Below are 20,791 nucleotides of genomic sequence, written 5' to 3'. Positions count from 1 at the left end.
GGGGCAGGGAAGCTGAGACGGAAAGAAACCCCAGCCTCTGGGGAAGGCATGGGGCCGGGCGACTCCCTCTGCAGCGCGCGGGTTCCTGCGAGCGGCCAGGCGGGGGAGGAGGAAGAGGGCTGGGCTGGAGCGAGCGAGGGGATATTCCTCTCCCAGCTTGAGTCAGACGCGGGCGGATCCGTCCTCCCCCGTCCCCTCCCAGGAGACGGGAACTTACTTCATTTCCCTGGGGCAGGTTCGCCCACGTTACCACACACCTCCCCCCCGGCTCCCCTTCCAGCTTCCGCGCCCCCCACCCGGCTGGGCAGGACCCAGGCCGCGCCGCCACCCCCTCTTCGGGGAAAGGCAGCCGCACCGCAGACACCTGGGGGCCGGGACTGGGGGTGGGGGCCCCTCGCCGCCGCGGGAGCGCTGTCCAACACGTGAGACTCATGTGATGCAGCCGGGGGAGGGCGGGCAGGTCGCTCCTTCCCTCCCCGGCAGCGGCCAGACGTGCCTGGAGTCACAGGGTAGAACACGTAGCTCCAACCCACCCACTCGCTCCCATTTAACCCAGCCCGCAGCCTCTCCATTACTCCACGGCTCCCCGCCCTCACTGCCCCCCCCCCGCGCTTCCCTCCCGCCGCCCCGCCCGCCCCACTTCTCATTCACTTGGCTCTCACGGCGCAGACGGCACAGGGAGCACACACCGCCAGGCTGTGCGCAGAGTCGGAGCCAGAGGCCGTGGGGACACCATGCACGCCCCCAACTGAAGCAGCAGCATTTCGAAGCCGCAGCTCCCGGCAGCCAGCGGATTTCAGGGAGCTCAGATTCAGAGGAAGCCTTGCGGAGAGAGCTCCGAGGCCCCCTCCAGGACAGTCCTCACCCGACGCTCTCCTGCAGACGGGAGCGCGTTGTGGCCCCGGTTCGCCGAGCCATGGAGCGGATCCCCAGCGCGCAGCCGCCCCCCGCCTGCCTGCCCAAGGCGCCAGGACTGGAACCAGGAGACCTACCAGGGTAAGTGGGCACCCCTGGCCCCTCAAGCATCAACTCCAGCCCTGCGCTCTGCTCCGCTCTCGACTTGGAGCAGCTCTGGCGCATCCGGGGGCTCCTGCCCTCCAGGCTCTGCAGCCCCGGCTCACACAAACTCACGACCCTTCCTGGCCCCTCTCCCTGCAGGATGGATTTCGCCCACATGTACCAAGTGTACAAGTCGAGGCGAGGAATAAAGCGGAGCGAGGACAGCAAGGTAAGAGTCCCGCGCCCCTGGGGACCCCAACCCCTAGCATGCGCTGAGTTTCCAAGAAAAGTTTTCTCACTCTGAGGCTGGAGGGGTATGCGTGGTGCGGGCTCGGCGCTTCTACCGAGTGGCTTGGAGAAAGGGGGGCATGAGGCGGTTCTGGGTGTGACTCTGCTACGCTGCCCCCACTCTTCTCGCGCAGCGGGGTGGGGAGGAGCGGGGCTTTTCACCCCCTTCCTTTGGTGCCCACCGCCTGCCCGTGCGCCTTGCAGGAGACCTACAAACTGCCGCACCGGCTCATCGAGAAAAAGAGACGTGACCGGATTAACGAGTGCATCGCCCAGCTGAAGGATCTCCTACCCGAACATCTCAAACTTACAGTAAGTGAGAAGCTGGCGGCTCTCCAGGCTGGCTCCTGTGCCCAGAGGGCGGGCGGGGGTCACTCGCCGCCTGCAGGCCCAGCCGGGAACTGCAGGCCCCTCCGGGAACCGCCGAGCAGAGAGCTGGATCTGAGCCCGGGTGGCTCTGTTTGGGGGTACCCTTCCCCAGCCCTGGGATTTTCTGGCAGCCTCACGCAGAGGAGGTGAGCACCGCGTGGACGTCTCCAAGTTGCCTCCAACACCAGCTGGCCTTCTTTTTCCAGAGTTTTAGATTTTCCCGTGTGGTGATTTTCAGGGTTCTCGAGTTTTCCTGACTTGGGCAAACCAAGCAACACACAGATTTTATTTACCCCTTTTTTTCCTGTTTTTTGTGTTTTTTTTTTTAAATAATAGGACTTGTTTTGGTGTGTGATTTTTGACGTCCTGTCCTTTCTTGGCAGTAGCCTACAGCTTACTAACTTGGCAGACTTTGGTTGGGGAAAGGAAAAAAAATAGTATTTGAGGAGGAAAAAAAAAAAGACTGGATGAGTTGGGAGTTATGAACGGGTGTCAGGAAAGAAACGAGGGAAAACCTCTTGGCTGTAAGACACAGTAGAAGTCCCTCCTCGGCTGACACCACTGCAGAGAAATGTTCACTTGATTCCGGAATTAAGGTCAGCAGCCACTGCTGGAGAAATTTATCAATCAAAGCTTTTTTCCTGAGGTAGCCGCTGCTTCTAAAATGCCTCCAAAGATAGGTGGCACTCGTTTTTTTATTCTTTAATCCGACGTGTGTGTGTGTGTGTGTGTGTGTGTGTATGTGTAATTAAATTTAACTAGCCAGGAAAGGTTAGTTCTTTTTTTTTTCCTTTAGAGACATTTCTCATTGCTAATAAGTGTCTGAGAGGTGGGACTTGTCTGAGCTCACTGCTGACGGAGGCTCTTTTGATTCCAGACTTTGGGTCACTTGGAGAAAGCAGTGGTTCTTGAACTCACCTTGAAGCATGTGAAAGCACTAACCAACCTAATTGATCAGCAGCAGCAGAAACTCTTGGCCCTGCAGAGTGGTTTCCAAGCTGGTGAGTGCCTGCGTCTGGCTATCATCTCTGGGGAGTTCTAGTCGCACAAACAGAGCCTGTGGGCTCAACATCTGCTATAAGAAACAGTGCTGCAAGGAATGGCTTGTGCACGTTTGTTTGGGGGAGATGCCATTTTATCGTTCCTAAAAGGTCAGACTTCTTATTTGGAATGCTGCTGTGTGCCACCTGGCATGAATACACATTAGTCAGATGATAAAATATTACTGTGGCATTTTGGCTTAAGAGTTTCTGGGTTCTGGGAGATTTGCCCCCTCCCTTTTAAAATGCCAAGGCACCTATAATTTGCATCGTGGGTGTTTTAGTTGGTCCTCTTAGCCCTCTTTCAATGGAGAATAAATCAGAGGTATGCCCCAGTGTTTTCCTGTTTCTGTACTTCCTTATCTCTCGGTGTGTGGTATGATCCTGGCAGGATGACAGCAGGAGTTTTTCCTGCATTTCATGTGGTTCCCTGAATAGCCACTAGGTATCTTGGTGAATTGCACAATCTAACGAAACCACTGAAGTTTCATCATTCGTTTCTACTCTCTTCCAGAGAATCACACTCACCTTCTAACCTTCTCATCTCCCTGCTTCCAGATAATACTCTACAGACTGGGGAAATTCTCCTGCCCACTCCCTCATTCCATTCTTCTCTGCCCTCCTTGCCAAGCCTAGTGGGATGAGAATCACAAAAATCTAGCATGTGCTTCTGCCAGGTCCCCTACTGAAAATAGAAAGATGATCGTACCTAGTGTCTTGGGGGTCCTGGATCGAATACATGGAAAAGGTTTAGAAAGTGATTAGCTCCATTTCAAGATGACTGCATGACTGCAAAGGGTAGAAGTCATTGAACATAAGGTTACTTAAGGTGACGTTGTTCCCTCACTCTTTCTCATTTTATGACTATCTCTGTCCATCTTGCTCTGTTCATATTGCTATGATGAGATTGATGTTCTATAAATTGACTCTTTGGTTTGTAAACAAAGTAGGATGTTCACTGCTGTGTCACTTATACTGAAAACTCAGGAACAACTTGCAAATTCAACAACAGGAAAAAAAGTCAATATTAATTATGGTCTATTTCTATGTTGGGCTACTATGCAGACATTACACTCATTTTATCTCTGGGTGGTAGGATTCTGGAAGATTTTAATTTTATTCCTTGTACTTTTCCGTGCGATCTACATTTTCCCTGGTCGTATTACTTTTGGAGTCAGGCACACAGATGAGCAAATACATTAGCAACGAGGGGAGCGCCCAGTCTTGGGAGCACAGGTGTCCAGGTAAACCTCACGGCCTGCTGAAATGTCTTCCTGTGTGTCTGTTGATCCAGGTGAGCTGTCGGGGAGAAACATCGAAGCAGGTCAAGAGATGTTCTGCTCAGGTTTCCAGACGTGTGCCCGGGAGGTGCTACAGTACCTGGCCAAGCACGAGAATACTCGGGACCTGAAGTCTTCACAGCTTGTCTCCCACCTCCACCGGGTGGTCTCGGAGCTGCTGCAGGGTGGTACCTCCAAGAAGCCGTCAGACCCAGCTCCCAAAGCAATGGACTTCAAGGAGAAGCCCGGCTCCCTGGTGAAAGGCTCCGAAGGCCCTGGGAAAAACTGTGTGCCGGTCATCCAGCGGACTTTCGCTCACTCAAGTGGGGAGCAGAGCGGCAGTGACACAGACACAGACAGCGGCTATGGAGGAGAATCGGAGAAGGGAGACTTGCGCAGCGAGCAAGCGTACTTCAAAAGTGACCATGGACGCAGGTTCACCGTGGGAGAAAGGATCAGTGGTATTAAGCAAGAATCCGAAGAACCCCCCACAAAAAAGAGCAGAATGCAGCTCTCAGATGACGAAGGCCATTTCCCTAGCAGTGACCTGGTCAGCTCCCCTTTCCTGGGCCCACACCCTCACCAGCCTCCCTTTTGCCTACCCTTCTATCTGATCCCACCATCAGCAACTGCCTACCTGCCCATGCTGGACAAGTGCTGGTACCCCACCTCCGTCCCAATGTTATACCCAGGCCTCAGTGCCTCCACTGCAGCTCTCACCGGCTTCATGAACCCAGACAAGATGTCGGCCCCCTTGCTCATGCCCCAGAGACTCCCTTCTCCCTTACCGTCCCATCCGGCCATCGACTCCTCTGCCCTGCTCCAAGCTCTGAAGCAGATCCCCCCTTTAAACTTAGAAACCAAAGACTAAACTCTTTAGGGGGGCTCCTGCTGCCCTGCTTCCCATCCTCCCTACCTTCTCCCCCCCAAAAAAAATGTTTGTGAATGCAGCGAGATTGTTCCAGTGTGTGTGCCAAGACAGTCTGAGGCATGGAGAGCAGAGGTGGGGTGTGTGTGCGTGTGCATTGTGTGTTGTTTAGGACATTAAAGCTCCTTTTGGCCGAGGGAAGACATGAAGGGTTGCCTGCCATCAGGAGATTTAGGGAGACTGTAGCAGATCTCTGGGCTTTTCCCCACCCAGAGAATAGCCCCCTCTGATACAAGTCAGCTGGATTTTCAAAAGCTTCAAAGTCTTGGTCTGTGAGTCAGCCTTCACTTTGGGAGCTGGGTCTGTGGCTTTGAGAAAAAGGTACTTTCAAAAGAGGGCTTTCCAGAGTGCCCTTCCCAGCCAGCTCTTCTGACCCCACCCTTCTCCCTTTTATTGTCGCTGTGACTCACCGTAGAGGGAGAGAGCAGCCAGACTGAGCTTTCTGCAAAGTGGTGAGGTAGCAGACACTGGCATAGCACAGCAGTGGTTTGGGGAGATTTCCGCAGGTCTGCCCCCCACCCCTGCCTCGATGAATAAAGAGAATGTAGTTCCCTCCTCAGGCTCTCATACTGATTAGCTTACTAAGGAACTGAAAGGGTCCCCTGGTACAGGCCGAGCTGCCAGGGGATGAGGGAGAAGTCCCCTGGGCCTCTGGCACCTGTTTCTAGAAACAGCCTTGCTGTCCAGGGAACCACACCAGGGTGTGAGAGATGCAGACACCGAAATTCCGAGTACCCCAAAGTGCAAAAAGCTGAGCAACAAAATTCTACTTTCAATAAGCAGAGCTAGACTCGGTGTTCAGTTCTACCCTAAAACTCCTCTTAACCAAGCTTAGCTTCTTAAAGGCCACGTCCAACCCTTTGACAAGATCTTTCTGCAGGCTAATTCCCCTCGCCTGACGGCATATGGAGTGTCCTTATTGCTGAGAAGGATTGTCTCCTTCAGAGAAGTTTTCTTTTTCGGTCCAGAGTCCTTGCTTTCTGACTTGTCCAGCTAGCCCTGCACCAGCTTTTCAAAATGCACTATGCCTGATCGTCCATCGCGTTCTAACTCTTTCTTTTCCTGTTTTTATTTTGGGATAAAGTCGTTGCCTTTATTTGTAAAACTGTTATATATTATATAAATATATTACAAAGAAAAGTGTTTCAGATGTTTATTTGTATAATTACTTGATCTACAAAGTGAGAAAAATGAATGTATTCCTGTTTTTGAAGAGAAGAATAATTTTTTTTTTCTCTAGGGAGAGGTACAGTGTTTATATTTTGGAGCCTTCCTGAAGGTGTGAAATTGTAAATATTTTTATCTATGAGTCAATGTTAAGTAGTTGTTTTAAAGTACTTAATAAAATAATCCTTTTCCTGTGGAAGAGAAAGATGGCCTCCTGCATTTTTTAAAAATAACTTGACTCGATCGTGAGATGTGCCTGTCTCCTGCCCTCCCCTCTTGTCTGAGGGCAACAATTAGTTAATCTCGGTGTCATTTCATTCAGCCCCTCTCCTGTACCTTGGATGCTCCGAATAAGCTTAGTCGATTTAGTAGGGAAATATTTAAGTGGGTTTTTTTTAACCCTTGCCAGAGTTTACAATCGTCCTATACCTCATTCCAGAGTTAAGCAAAAAAGGACATTTTCCCCCGAATCTGCTTTTGTCGTGGTCCTTGGAACTTGACAGAAAATCAAAGTGTAAAATTGTGGGTCTTAGAGTCTGGGGAGCTTGGTGGAGGTGTAGGCACACTGAGAAAAGATTTAATGGATTATTAGGCAATAATAATGGATGCCGGCATAGCAGCTCTTTGCCAAGGCAGTCAGACTTTTTCGAGTAGAGCAAGGTCTAATGGATTTGCCATATCCTGTCTCATTGCTGCTGAAGGCAACATCCCATAATTATTTTCTACATCCTTCCTGGACTTCCTCTCACTGGGTGTGTTTGTGCGTGAATGAATATTGGTGTTCCTTCGTCAAGTGCTCTTATGAAAAAAAAAAAAATTCCGTGGGAAATGACCTGGCTGAATATTTTTACCTCTCCCGCCTGACCCCATCTCTCTTCCAGAGGTGTCCCAATGTTTCCTGAAGGACAGTGCCTGGCTCACCGTGCTCCAGACCCCACAGCATCCCAGGCTTCCAGAACCTTCGATTGTCTGGAGTCCATGCAGGAACTGGCCCCAGGCCCTCGGGAAGCAATCAACCAGGCAAAGGCACCACCTGCCTGTCATGACTGTTGGCTTCAAATGTCACCTTCCCTGTCTCCTCCGAGCCAGCAAGCAAGAGTGAACATTGCCTGGCTTGTGCGAGATGCTTGTGCAGGGTCTAGAAGGGACAGTCGTCCCCAGGCAGCACAGTTACAGGAGACGAACTGGTGTCTGTCACCTCCTATGGTGACACGCCTGTTTTTGACCAGGTAAAGTACCGGATTCTGAGCCTCCTCACATGCCCAATAGCAGGCAGCTGGCAAATTCTGTAAATTCCTCTTTCTCCCAGCGCTTTGGGGCCTGGGAGTCTAGGTTTCCTGCCTGATAAGCTCCTGGATTTCTCCATGAATTGCTGGGTTTTTCTGGCTAGACTCTTTTGGGTAAAAACCTGAACAAGTCAAGTTTACCCTGGGGATGGAGCACAGGGTTGAAGTCTAGGCCAAACACGTTTCGCATGCCCCTCTCTCCAGGGCCACCACTCAAGGAGTAGCTGTGGGGACAGAAGGAAGTGGTTGGAGCAAGCTGCACTAAAAAAAGTTTTGAGGGTTCCACACATAGCCAACCCAGAATGCCCCTCCTGGCGTCTGCGCCTATCAGACACCCCTAATGGCAGCTGTCCCTGAGCCTCTTTGCTGCTTCTAGCTTGCCCTTGACCTTCCTCTAGCCCTGGTGCGGCAGGTTCCAACTGGCTCAGAGGGAGATGGGAGGAGGGGCTGGCACCCCAGCCTGTTGCCCACTGGGGACAAAGAGGATCCTGTTTAAAACGGGGTGTGTGAGTGTGAGGGGGTGAAGCACTGGTCTGAGGCCCAGGAGAGGTGGCAGGAGGCAGGGGAGCCGAGGCTGGAGATCTGGCCGCCTGCAGACAGGGCGTGATCCACGGGGCCTGCCGGGATGGTCTCACCCAGCGCTGACCTGCCTCGCCTGTTGACACAACGTCACGTTTCCGACTGCAGCCCTTTCATGTGCGGCCCGCGGCTAAATGCGGCTGCTGGTTCCTGGAAGCAGACGTGCCTGGCACCGCGTCAGCAGTAACCTGATCCCCGGGGAAGCTTGGCACGGCCGCGGGATCGCTCGGCCCCCGGAATAGGGCCTGGCAGCGGCGCCGGGCAGCCACCCCTCGCGCCCCGCAGGAGGGAATCCAAGCGCTCGTCCGCAAGGGTGGGGTAGGGCGCTGGGTTTCGGCAGGGCTTTGGGACAGGAGCCTAATTAACGAGAAGCTGGAAGCTTCCCACGGATCGGCGCTCATTAATGAAGCCTAACAACCTAGAGGTACCATTAGGAGTACTATTATAATTTACATTTTGTAGATAAATAAAAGCAGGCTCAGAGAGGGGAGGTAATTTTCCAAAGGTCACACAGCTTCTGTCACTGAACCATTCGTGGGATGGTGAATATGTTGGATTGTGGCTCTCCTTAATGAGATCCAAGGTGAAGGCTTTCACAGAGTCAGGTTGTTTAATAATAATAATAATAATAATAATAATAATAATACTGATACAACCACAACTAATAACAACACGTTCGTAGCACTTACTATTTGCCAGGCACTCTTCAATGCACTCCACATACAAAATCTTAATTTTCAGAGCAATTCCATGAGGAAGAATGTAGTTAATGTTCCCCTTATATGGGTAACAAAACACAGGCACAGAGAGGTTAAGGAACTTCCATAAGGTCACACAGCTCCAGTGGTGAATTGGAATTTAAACCTAGGCAATTTCACTCCAGAGTCTGTGCTTAACTACAAAACCACACTGCCCTTCTCACTGAATAATAGTTGTAGTAACAGTAATAATAGCGGTAGTATTAAAAGTAGTAATAATTGCAACTATTACTATCATACTTTGAGTACTTTCCCTATGCCAGGCACTATTAAACACATTATGTAAATCACCTCTACTTCCTAGAGCAACCATGAAGGGTAAATAATATGCCCATTTTCCAGATGAGAAAACGAGCTCAGATTGGGGAAATAACCTCATCTGAGGCAACACATATGTAAAGGACAGGGCCATACCTTTGCTTCTAAACTGAGTTGAACACTCATTATCTCATTTAATCCACAAACAGGCCTGTGGAGTAGTTACTATGATCCCCAGGGTGCAGTTGAGGTAACTGAAGCTCAGAGTAAAATTTTTTGCCCAACTTACAAATGCCCCCACACACCGTCTCATGTTCCAAGATAGGCCCTTTCTCTAGTTAAAGAACTAACCCAGCAGAACTATTGGGGTAGAAGAGGGAAGGCTTACAGGTTTACTGTGCTGAGAACCAGAATTTGGGTTTGAGGAAATTCTATGTCAAAGTCTTCTGGGGTGCGGGCGGGGGCACTGCTTTTCTCGCATCTCTCTTAAGGTTAGGAGAGGTGCAGGGGGAGGGGCGGGGGCAGTAGCTACATATGGACAGCCCAGGTTCCAGGCAGTTCTGATGGAGGGAGGGAGGGAGGCAGGGCGGGAAGCCGAGATTGAGTTTCAGGCTCTCAGGCTCCCTTGCTGGAAGGGAACCTGGGTGACTCGGAGACCAGGCCCTGCTGCTCCCATCCCTCCCAGGTTCCCTCAGCCCACCCACACCCTGGCCCAGCTCTCCAGCTTTTGGCCATCTCCCCAGTATTGGCTGGTGAGGGGTAAGCAAGAGGCCGCCTGGCTTTGTGGAGTAGGGCCAGTATCTCAGGTTGGAGCCTGACACACTGCCAGGTCTCTCCTCAGCATCCCACGGTGAGGCTCACAGAGACAGAATGTGTTGAGTTCCCAAGTGGTTTCACATAAAGACTATGTGTTAACAGGATCGGCGTGTTCTCCTGAGACCCAGAAGTCCCCAAGGTGCCACGTGGCATGGAGGAAGAGAAGACTCTGGGCTTCTCACCCCTTCGGCTGGAGCAGCTCCCTTTTCCTCTGCCTTATGTATTGTAACGGTTTGTTTGAACAAGAGTTCCGAAGGCACCAAAAACTACAGCTCCTTCCTCCGGCACAGCCTTCACTTCATCCGCCTCTTTCTCCAGGATCCAGAGGGAGGGTGAGGCCACACAAAGCCACCCCCTCAGCACCACCCCCCTGTTTATCCCAAGCCATCTGTTTGGCCTGACTACCGCAGCAGAACTTGAGCCGGACGAAGCCTCTCCCATTGGCCGTGGAAGCCACTGACATGCTTCTCTCACGCTTGGGCCATCCAGTCTTGTGATGTGGCTGGATTTGGGCCCAAGGGTTTCTTCCGCTATAGACGGGCCCTCCCTTCCTGGAGGAATCTTAGCAAAGACATTGAGGTGGGACATCAGGTTGAATCATCATGCTGCTGGGGGGAGGGGGGAAAGGGTCAGCCTGAGGCTGCAGCCAAAGTGAGGGGGGCAGCCAATTTCTACTGCACCTAAGTCCTGGGCCTGCTCCCCCACCCTCACTCACCTTTGAGGGGTGAAAGGGAAGAAACTTGTGCTTATTTATTTGTTGGAAGAGCGGATACATGTTTTGAAACTGCATTATGTATGCTCTATGGAGGTGGGAGTTATGCAAGGTCTCTGGGGAATTCAAGTGGGGGAAAATTACTCCTTTTCTAATTAAAAAAAGTGTGTTTTTTAAAGTTTTTAATAAAATATATAATATCTTTGTATCTTTTCTTTTTACTGGAGAATTGAAAATATATACAAAAGTTGACAGAAACAACAAAACGAAAAATGACCCAATTGAAAAATGGGCAGAGGAGCTAATAGACATCTCTAAAGAAGACATACAAATGGCCAACAAGCACAAGAAAAGACGCTCTGCATCATTCGTCATCAGGGAAATGCAAATCAAAACCACAGTGAGATATCGCCTCACACCCACTAGGATGGCTGTCACAAAGAAAAAAACAAAACGGAAAATAAGTGTTGTCGAAGATATGGAGAAATTAGAAACTTTGAACATGCTAGCGGGAATGTAAGATGGTTCCGTTGCTGTGGAAAACAGTTTGGAGGTGGCTCAGAAAGTTAAACATAAAGTTACCATATAACCTGCAATTCCACTCCTGGGTATGCACCCAAAAGAATAGAAAACAGGTGCTCCAACGTGCATGCATGCTCAGCACTGTCATCATGGATGAAAACAGCCGAAATCTTCATCAACGGATGAATGGGGGGTGGGGCGAATGTCGTCTATATAGACAATAGGCTCAAAAAAAAAAAATGAAGCAGCAGCAATCTGTGCTACAACATGGCGGAACATCACGAACAGGACACCCAGTAAAAGAAGCCAGACACAAAAAGTCACATATTCTATGATTTCATTTGTAGGAAGTATTCAGAAATTGTTTAATGGGTGCAGGGGTTTTAATCTGGAGTGACAGAGGTTTTGGAACGAGATACAGGTGATTGTTGCACCACATCGTGAATGCCACTGAATTGTTCACTTAAAAATCATTCATTTTATGTGAATTTCACCTCAATGAATTGTTTTGTTAAGAAGTAGCATAGTGAGGCTTTGTCCATCAGTCTCTTAGCTCTAACAGTCACAATTCATGCCCAATCACTATCATATGGAATCTATTTACCCACGTGCTTCCCCTGCTCTTATGTGATTTTAAAGCAAATCGAAACACGATGTAATTTCATTTGTAAATATTGCAATATGTACATATCTAAAAGGTAAGTATTCTTAAAAAAGCACTACAATAGCATCCTCACACCTAAAAATATTTTACCAATACTGGAAGGCAATTTTTTAAAACTGATTTTCTGAATAGAAGTACACAATGGTTTCAAAATCTAAAATAAAATAAGATCGGTGAATAAAACTGTTCCCTTATCCTGACTCATCCTTTCATGCTGGCCCCTCGTGCCCCACCAGTCACCCAAAACTAGGCAGGTGGGTACCATTTTAACTTCTTTTAGAGTTTATTTGTGTTTATACATGCAAATGTAAATGTGGGCTATCATTTGTTACCCTTTTAATACAAAAGTAGCATGTTATTATACTATTCTGCACTTCGTCTTTAACAACATATCTTAAGGAGCTTTCCCCTGAATACATAGAGAAAGGAGCTTTTCATTCTTTTTGGCACCTGCATAGTATTTCATTGTCTAGATGGTCCATCATTTATTTGAGCAGTTCCCTATTGCAGGCATTTGGATTGTTTATGATCATTTGCTATGACCGACAGGTCCTCAGTGACTAATTTTATGCATATGTCGTTTTGCTTGTGTATAAGACTATTTACGGGATAAACTCCCAGAAGTGGAATTCCTAAGGCAACGGCGTGAGCATCAGTCATTCCGATGGGTGCTGTCCACGGGCCCTTGATGGTTCCCATTCCTTTAGCAATCCAGGAGAGTGCCTGTCTGGGAGGGAGTTTGCAAGAGATGTCAGAAGTCTCAGAGCTTGTACATCTTAAGAGGAAAGGATTCCACTTCCAGGAGTCATCCTAAGGGGTTATTGTTCAGGTTTGCAAAGATTAAGCTACAAGGATAGACATCACTGTGTCATTCTTCGTAAAAACTACATACATAAATAAAATATATACGGAAGGTGCCAAAACATGTGTATACATTTTGAGAAAGGAAAATGATATTAAAACTGTAATACTCAATATATGCCGATAACAAACGATGAATACAAGTCACGTTTGAGGGACAGACAGGTGGCTCAGTTGGTTAGAGCTCGAGCTGCCAGTTCGATTCCTACATGGGCCAGCGTGCTGTGCCCTCCACAACTAGAATGAAGTCAATGAGAGGCCGCTGAGCTCACAGATGGCTCAGTTGGTTGGAGCGCGTCCTCTCAACCACAAGGTTGCGGGTTCGACTCCCACAAGGGATGGGGGGCTGCGCCCCCTGCAACTAAGATTGAAAACGGTGACTGGACCTGGAGCTGAGCTGCGCCCTCCACAACTAAGGTTGTAAAGGGCAATAACTTGACTTGGATGGAGCTGATGAGTCCTGGGAAAAACACACCACTGTTCCCCAATAAAAAGTCCTGGATATACACACAGTTCCCCAATAAAGTCCTGTTCCCCTTCCCCAATAAAATCTTTACAAAAATAAAAAAATAAAAGTCACGTTTTACTTCTGCAATTACAAGAGGTATTCAAAGTGGTTCCCATCAGCAGTTACCATCAGCGTCCAGACACTTCTGATTATGGCGAACTACTGTTTGAGCAACGTTGACCAAAGTGTCCACTGACATACATTTTTTTGGCACCCCTGGGATATTTAGATGATAGATAGATAGAAAGATATAGATATAGATATAGATATATTCAGAAAAATGGTCCAGAGGAGACTGGTTGAGTAATTTATGGTATGTGTAAATGCTGGAATACCAAAAAGTCATGAAACATTATGTTGGGGAAGTATATTTATTATTATTTATTTATTGTTAAGAGGAGGGAAAGGTAGGTCGCAAAACAGTATGTTCAGAATGATCCTATTTTTTTAAATAAAGAATCACATGTTTACGTTTAAATGTCCTCTCTCTCTGCCTCTGGTGTCCCTCCTATAGAGTGAGGGCAGTAATGTCAGCTCGTTGAGTTGCCATGAAGATTAAATGAGTTAAAGTGTCTGAGATGCTTAGACCAGTGTGTGGCACAGAGGACGCTCCACGTCAGGGCCAGCTAAAATCCGTGTTGTCGTTATTATCATGATGATTAATTATGTTACGCTTGCATAAGGTAAAGGTCTGGCAGACAATACAACACAATTTTAACTATCTTAGCCAGACTTAGAATTACTGTTACTCTGGAAATTTTAGCTTTTCTGTATTTTCTTTTTCTACAATGAATGTGTATTGTTTCTGCAATATGAATTATATCACGAAGAGCCATAAAAAGGACAGAATGGAATTCTGAGGTAGATTTGGAAATCTGTACCCAGCAGAGCCCAGGGGAGGATGTGAGAAGAAAGGGCAGTAGGCTCTTTGTTTTGCCAGCTCAGCCCTGCCCACAAGGGAGAGAGCAGCTCATTTCAACAGGCAATGGAAGGGTCTGGGGAAGCCTCTCCCTGCCCACATGCACAGGCTTTTATCAGGGACTTGAACAATTGGAGCAATGACCAAAAGGTGCCAATACACTCAGTAGCCCACGAGGGTCTTAAAATGAGGGCCTAACTCATTCGCTGCTGTGTCCTGAATACCCAGCCTGAGACGAGAAGAAATTCAGTCAATGTTTCCTGAATGAATAAGTGAATCTAGGCTCTGCTATACGACCTTGGGAACGTTCTTTCACCTCCCTGAGTCTCAGTTTCCTCCTCCAACGGATGGAGGATTCATGATGTGGTGGAGACCGTCGTGAGGCTGGAAAGAAGAATCTGTATGTGGAGGACAGAGCAGCTAGCTCCCTTCACATACATGGCAGGGGCACACGCATTTGTTGAATAAGTGAATGAAAAGAAGGACTGAGACAGGAGCTTATCCACACTAAACTGTAATGACTGACATGCCATTCTTTCCTAAAAGAAGCTTTGTAGCGGATAAAGGGCGAAGCTAGAAGAGACCTGGTATATACACCAGACTATGCTAACTCCCGTACTAGATACCATGCGTGCATTATCCTATGCGATTTCCATTGTACACGTACAGAAATTGAGACTCAGTGAGACCAAGTGACTTACCAAGGTTACACAGCAAGCAGATGGCACAGCCAGGATTTAAACCAATGTGTGACTCAAAGTCCTTGCTGAAGAGCTCTGCTTGTCAGCACGAGGAGGGAAGAGGGTCTGTACTGTGTGAACCACCCCGTGGGCAGACTAAACGTAGTCGGGAGACCAGGAAAGCAACCTCCGCTCCCCTCTGTCCCTTCAAATTGGAAAATTATTTCTTTTTGATAGTCCAAAGAAAAACATTGAGACCATCTCATGAAGAAAATCAAGACCTTATTGGGTTTTTCAACATTTATTTCAGTTTAGTGTTGTCTTCTGTTTGCATTTCCTAGGGGGAAGGAGACAAGAGTACTCATACCTCCAGTCATTGAGGCTTATTTCCCCCTTCACCCCAGGCTGTCTAGACCTTGCCAAGCCTGTGCTGTGCAGGCCCCCAAGAGTCCAAGGGGAGGGAGGATAGGGCCCCCAACACCCCCACACCCTCTGCTTCCTTCACGGCTCCCAAGACTACGTGAGGTGTCCCCAGGCAGTGGCCTCTGCCCCCCTGGCCCCTGGCTTCCCACAGACCAGCCTCTCAGACAAGGCGCTCACTGTCCAGGCATGTTCCAAGCCACCAGCTCGAGTCCCAGCCAGCCCAGGCCTGTTGCAATGAGTCAGCCTTTCACTGGGGAAAAACGTGGTGACTGGCCTGCAAGTCACTTTTTCCAGCTTGGCCCTCACCCTGGGCTGGGTGTTGGGAGGCCTTCATTTTTTCCTTTGGGATTTACTGCCTACGATAAGTCCCAGAGGGGTCCTGGGAAGCATGGGAACTAGAATTTGGGGGTTAGGGGAAAGACAGGTTGAGTTGCTTCCGTTGAGCCAGATGAAGGTCCCTCAAAATGTCCACCTGGTCTCCCCAGCCACAAAGGTTAAATCTTCTACACAAGTGATCCCAGAACAACCACTGGGGGAGGGTTGCCTCCAACAAGCCCCCCTGTCACTTTTCATAGTCAGTGCTGGCACAGCTCCCCCAGGGACCTGGAGCTTGGGGCACACTTGGCCCCCTACCAACTAGAGTGCGTTCCTGAAAGACGATGCTCCCTCGGGCGCCGTTACCTTCCGTGAACCTGCCCCTCAGTTTGATGCCAGGGGTCTGGTTTCAGAGCTGTTCACTTTACCGTCCCTTCTGATTCACCTCCACTGTCCCTGAGGTTGGCGAGGCCTTCCCAGCAGGGCGGTGCTGAGATGGATTCTCCCAGTGTAACTGGTGGGAGGGAGAGGCCGTGACCATTAGTCAAAGGCTGGCAAGGGTGTGCGAGGGCGGGAGGTTGGCCCTGGGTGGACCCTGGAGCAAATTCCCTCTCTCTGGAGGGAACACTAGGCTCTCTGCCTCTGAGGCCCTTGCTTAGAATCTCCCCTTCATCTTTGTGATTAGCAAAGATTAATGTCTCCATGATTCATTCATTCATTCATTCATTCATTCGGCTTCGGGGCTGCAGTGGTGCACGGAACAGTCACGCTCCTGTCCTCATGAAGGGGAGAGTCTGTGGGGGACACAGCTGCTCACCAGATAATCACACAAGGAGAAACCACAACCACAAAAAATGTGAAGGAGAGTATTGAGGGTGACAGCAGGGCTGAGTGTGGACTGGGGTGTCCAGGAAAGGTTTGCTCAAGATGGGATGGATTAGTAGGAGGTGATTGGTTGGGGCCGGGAAGGGGGTAAGAATAAACTTGGTTCTGGGTTGAATCATGTCTTCCCCGCCCCCAAAGACTCTGAAGTCCCAGCACCCCAATACCTCAGAGTGTGACCTTATTTGGAAACAGGGTCATTAGAGAGGTAATCACATGAACATGAAGTCGTGAGGGTGGGCCCTCATCCAATGTGACTGGGGTTCTTATAAAAAGGGAAAGTTTGGGCACAGACACACACAGGAAGAAGGCACGTGAAGATGGGGCAGAGATCGGCACGTGAAGATGGGGAGTGCTGCATCTACGAGCCAAGGAGCGCTGGGGATCGCCAGGCAGCAAACCACCGGAAGCTGGGAGAGGCCTGGAACAGTTCATCCCTCACAGCCTCCAAAGGAACCAACCTGCTGACACCTGGCTCTCAGACTTGCAGCCTCCTGAACTTGAGACCATATACTTCTAGTCTTTAAGTCACCCAGTTATTACAGCAGCCCCAGTAAATGAGTACAGTGTTCCAAGCAGAACCGCCAATGCAAAAAGCTTGAGGTGAGGCGGGGAGGCTGATTTGGGAAAGAAGGTTACCTTGGCTGGAATGCAGAGTCAAAAATGCCTTTATCTCTAATGAGAGGGAAGTGGACCAGTGTGGGCGCCTCAGGCGACAATAAAAATAACAATAAAAATAATAACCACCTTGAAGATGTTTAGAATGTATGAGTTAAGCCTGGGGAGGCAGGAAGTGACTGGCTCTTAGGAGGTTTCCTTGTAGAGAGGAAGACTGGAGACTTTAGGAGAGAGAGAGAGAGAGAGAGAGAGAGAGAGAGAGAGAGAGAGAGAGAGAGAGAGAGAGAATCACAGGGCAGAAGGGACGACCCGGTGGCTCAGTGGTTGGAGCACCGTGCTCCTGATGCCGAGGTCACCGGTTCGATTCCCACATGGGCCAATGAGCTGCGCTCTCCACAGCTAAGACTGTGAACAATGGCTCTCTCTGGAGCTGGACTGCCATGAGCCACCAGAGGTCCGCGTGCGCTGCTGTGGGCTGCCATGGGATGCTGTGTACTGCTGTGGGCTACCGGCAGCCAGTGAGAGCAGCTGTGAGCTGCTATGAGCGGCCCACTAACAACTGGCAACCGACTGCCTCAGCGGGGTGGGGGTGGGGGGAGCAAGGCTCATAACACCAGCGTGGGCCAGGGAACTGCGTACTACACAACTAGACTGAGAACCAACTGCTTGAACTGCAGTGGGGGGGGGGGGCAGGCAGAAGAAGGGGAGGGGAAAAAAAGAAATCACAGGGCAGGTGACCCGGAGTGGAGTTTGAGCTGTGTGACCTGTCCTCTTAGGAAACTGTCTGTGGGGTGGAGGGAGGCAGGAAGGCAGTCCTCAGTCTGTACTTGACAAGGCATTTGAGACTCCACGCTGCCTCTGTGAGCCTTGCTACATTTGTTTTGCTCTGCAAACCCTAAAGGGCAGAAATCACCCCCCCCCACCTCTCCTCTTACAGATGAGGAAACTGAGGCTCAGGGGAGGAGAAATAACTTTGTGTGTAAGTGGTAGAGCTTTTCGTAGGCCCTTGGTCTTTCAAACGGTGTACACAGGACAGCGGTAACCCTGGGCAGTTCAAGCTCTGATTAGGGAAGCAGTAATCGTCCTTCTCTCTCGAGTTCATCAGTGGACATTTTCCCATGGATACAGAAGGGCAATTACCAAAGGTTGGTATGGAGTCTAAAGAGTGAGCTCAGGAAGGCAGGCACCATCTTTTATCTTGAAAATCCCAGTAATAGTTAGACACACAGTGCTGGGCATAAATTAGATGCTCAATAAATGTTTGCTGGAAAAGAATAAGACTAGTGTCTTACTTATCAAGGGCTTACTCTGTGCCGGGCTCTGACCTGAGTGCTTTGTGGGTACTCACTTAGCAGACTGTCACAGCCTAACGAGGCGGGTACCGCTATGCCCATTTTAGAGAGGAGAGGGCTGGGGCAGAGAGAGGAGGTGGGTCGCTTACCCAGCCTTACACAGCTGGTGTCAGCACAACCCCCGGCTGTCTGTTGCCTATGAACACTCACAGCCACTGGACTTTACTGCCTATTTGCAAATGAACGAATGAATGACAGCATACCAGGTAGCTACAGACACATACATAGACATGTGCTGAAAGAGAGCTTGCAGTGAAGAGGAGCCGATGGGGAGGAGAGCCATGGAAGAGTGGGGCCTGCAGAAATGTCAACCCCAGAAAATTCCACAAAGGAGAGGGCTATAAATGAGCCTTAAACTTGGGTAGGACTTTTGAAGCTCAAAAGAAAGTGATGGACACAGGTCTGGACTCTCCTTATTATCAAATCAACACATTAATTGCTTCCGTGCATGCCCTGCACCTTACCTCCTTTATCTTCTGAATCTTCCCAGCCTCTCAGGGTCAGAGGCCTATCTAATCATGCCTCTGTACTGCCCCCCTGCCCTTGCCGTCATCGGTCTTCTTTCAAAACCACAGAATCTTCCCTTGATAATGACCCAAGTTTCTAAGGCAAAAATTGACATATATTTGTGGCGTCCACCAGCCCCAACGGTTGAGGCCAGAAGGACCCAGAACTCCGGCCTGTGAGTTGGCTGACACCCAGACCTGGACCAGGTCCACCAATGAGGGTGGACAGGCCTCAGTGGGGATTGCAGAGCCCAGGGCGGTCACTTTATCTGCTGGCTGCCTTTGCTGGACGACTAGATTTCACTCGCTTATCTGCACTTCAGATCTCTGGAGCACCCACTTCACCCTGGTGAGGGAACGAACTGCTTGTTAGCTTTGAGGCCCTGCCAACCACAAGACAAGAAAAGGCACATCCCAGCTTCAAAGAGCTGCTGAAGACCAGGGCCGCCAGCACAGCCCTCCCCACCCCCATCCCCACCCCTCCACACTGAATCCAGCTGTGTCAGGATCAAGGCCGCCCAAGGCACGCTGGGGCACCGGCCTGTAGGCTGAAGGGGTGTCTACGTTTCAGTGGGGGGAATTTAACAGGAATTTATTTTCCATATGGCCTCACCTTTCAGGAGAACAACTGCTGAGGTCTTTTGGGGGAAGCCCAGGGATAAAAGTCCTTTTGGCGAAAAACGGCCCTTGGGTGAAAAAAAAACACACACAAAATGCATCCTCACTATTAGACACATGACAACTTCAATAACACTGAAACGTTTTCTTAGTTCCTGGAACCCTGGTAAGCACTTTATATGCATGACATCACTTGGTCCTCAGGACACCCTGATGGAGATACCACGACTCTCCTCATCATGCTCACTGGGGAAACTGAGGCTCAGAGACTTTTTTCAAGGCCGCACAGCTCCTAAGTGGCAGAGCCAGGAGTCAAACACAGGTGTGACATGCAAGTCCTTGCTGTTGACCACGATGCTGTCATTCAGGCACACATTCACCGAAACCTACATGCTTTGCTCTCACCTGTTCATCCAGCAAATATTTCCTCACTCAGTGGCAGGCACTGTTTTAAGTGCTGGGGATAGTGCCAGGCATAAATAAACAGACGAAAACGCCTGCCCTCACGGAGCGTGCGTTACAGCCACGAAATCGAAACATCAGAAGGTAGCGATTGTCCCCCGTTTATAGATGAAGCAAGTGACACAAGTGTTCCTTGTCGTCTGTTTAACCCCCGATCCATTGCTTCGTGTTTTGTTGTTCAGTGGACATTCCCTGAGACCCTACTAGGGGTCAGGCACTGTTCTAGGTGCTGGGACATGTGACCCAGGGGGAACCGGGTCACATGCAGTCCCTGCCCTCAGGGACTTTACCTTCTCTTCAGATTGCCTCAGATTGTTCCTTCACCTGTAGCTGCAGCCCCGGGGACATGACTGGACTGACTGGTGCCCCTGGCAGGCCAAAGCCGTTTCTCAGAGACAGAAGGGGCAAGGCCAGCAGTGTGTGAAACAACCAAGTCAGCATGAGGGTTGGGGATCACAGATGTCCTTGGCCCTCCCTCCCTGGACGGTGATCCCTGTCCCACGGGGTGTTAGAAGGAGCTCCAGGGTAAGTCAGTAGCTCTGAGTCTTAACTAGCTCTGTGACTTCCAGTCACTCCTTTAAACTCCCCTGGCTTCACTCTCCTCACCCATAAAATGCAGATAAAAGCAGTTGACTTGCTAGCAGATTAGCAAGAAGGTGATGAATTCAGATGAAATAATGGCTGTGTGAGTTTGCCTCCTCGTTTTGTGTTCTGCTTAGTGTCTTCCAGTTCTGCATTTCCTGTTACGACAACGCTGCAGATAGGCTCTCAGAAACTCATCCCCCTGAAGGTATAAATAACTAATGAGCTTTCAAGCCTTGCCTCTCCCAGGCCTGGAGGCCTTTTCGTAAAAGGAAAAACTTCTGACTCTGGCCAAAACACAGCCAACAGGGGCCAGATTTCCTCTCTAAACTGAAACAGTCAAAAAGTACCCTAACTATGTCCTAGACACAACTCAATAATATTTAAGAGTGAAAAAAC

The 20,791-nt window shown here is 49.6% G+C and overlaps 1 protein-coding gene across 1 annotated transcript; it reads left to right on the top strand.

Annotated features, from left to right (window-relative positions):
* The first annotated feature begins 451 nt into the window (after positions 1-451).
* On the top strand, positions 452-6,273 carry BHLHE40 (basic helix-loop-helix family member e40). The gene is made up of 5 exons (XM_081072351.1): positions 452-996; positions 1,159-1,228; positions 1,492-1,599; positions 2,534-2,657; positions 3,991-6,273. The coding sequence occupies exons 1-5, from the start codon at positions 917-919 to the stop codon at positions 4,845-4,847; spliced, it is 1,239 nt and encodes a 412-aa protein (XP_080928477.1). The 5' UTR covers positions 452-916; the 3' UTR covers positions 4,848-6,273.
* Positions 6,274-20,791: the final 14,518 nt, after the last annotated feature.

This window comes from Rhinolophus hipposideros (genome assembly GCF_964194185.1).
Source record: "Rhinolophus hipposideros genome assembly, chromosome: 14".
Lineage (NCBI taxonomy): Eukaryota > Metazoa > Chordata > Mammalia > Chiroptera > Rhinolophidae > Rhinolophus > Rhinolophus hipposideros.
The sequence above is the reverse complement of the archived record's forward strand: the minus strand, read 5'-3'. Positions and strand labels throughout refer to the sequence as shown.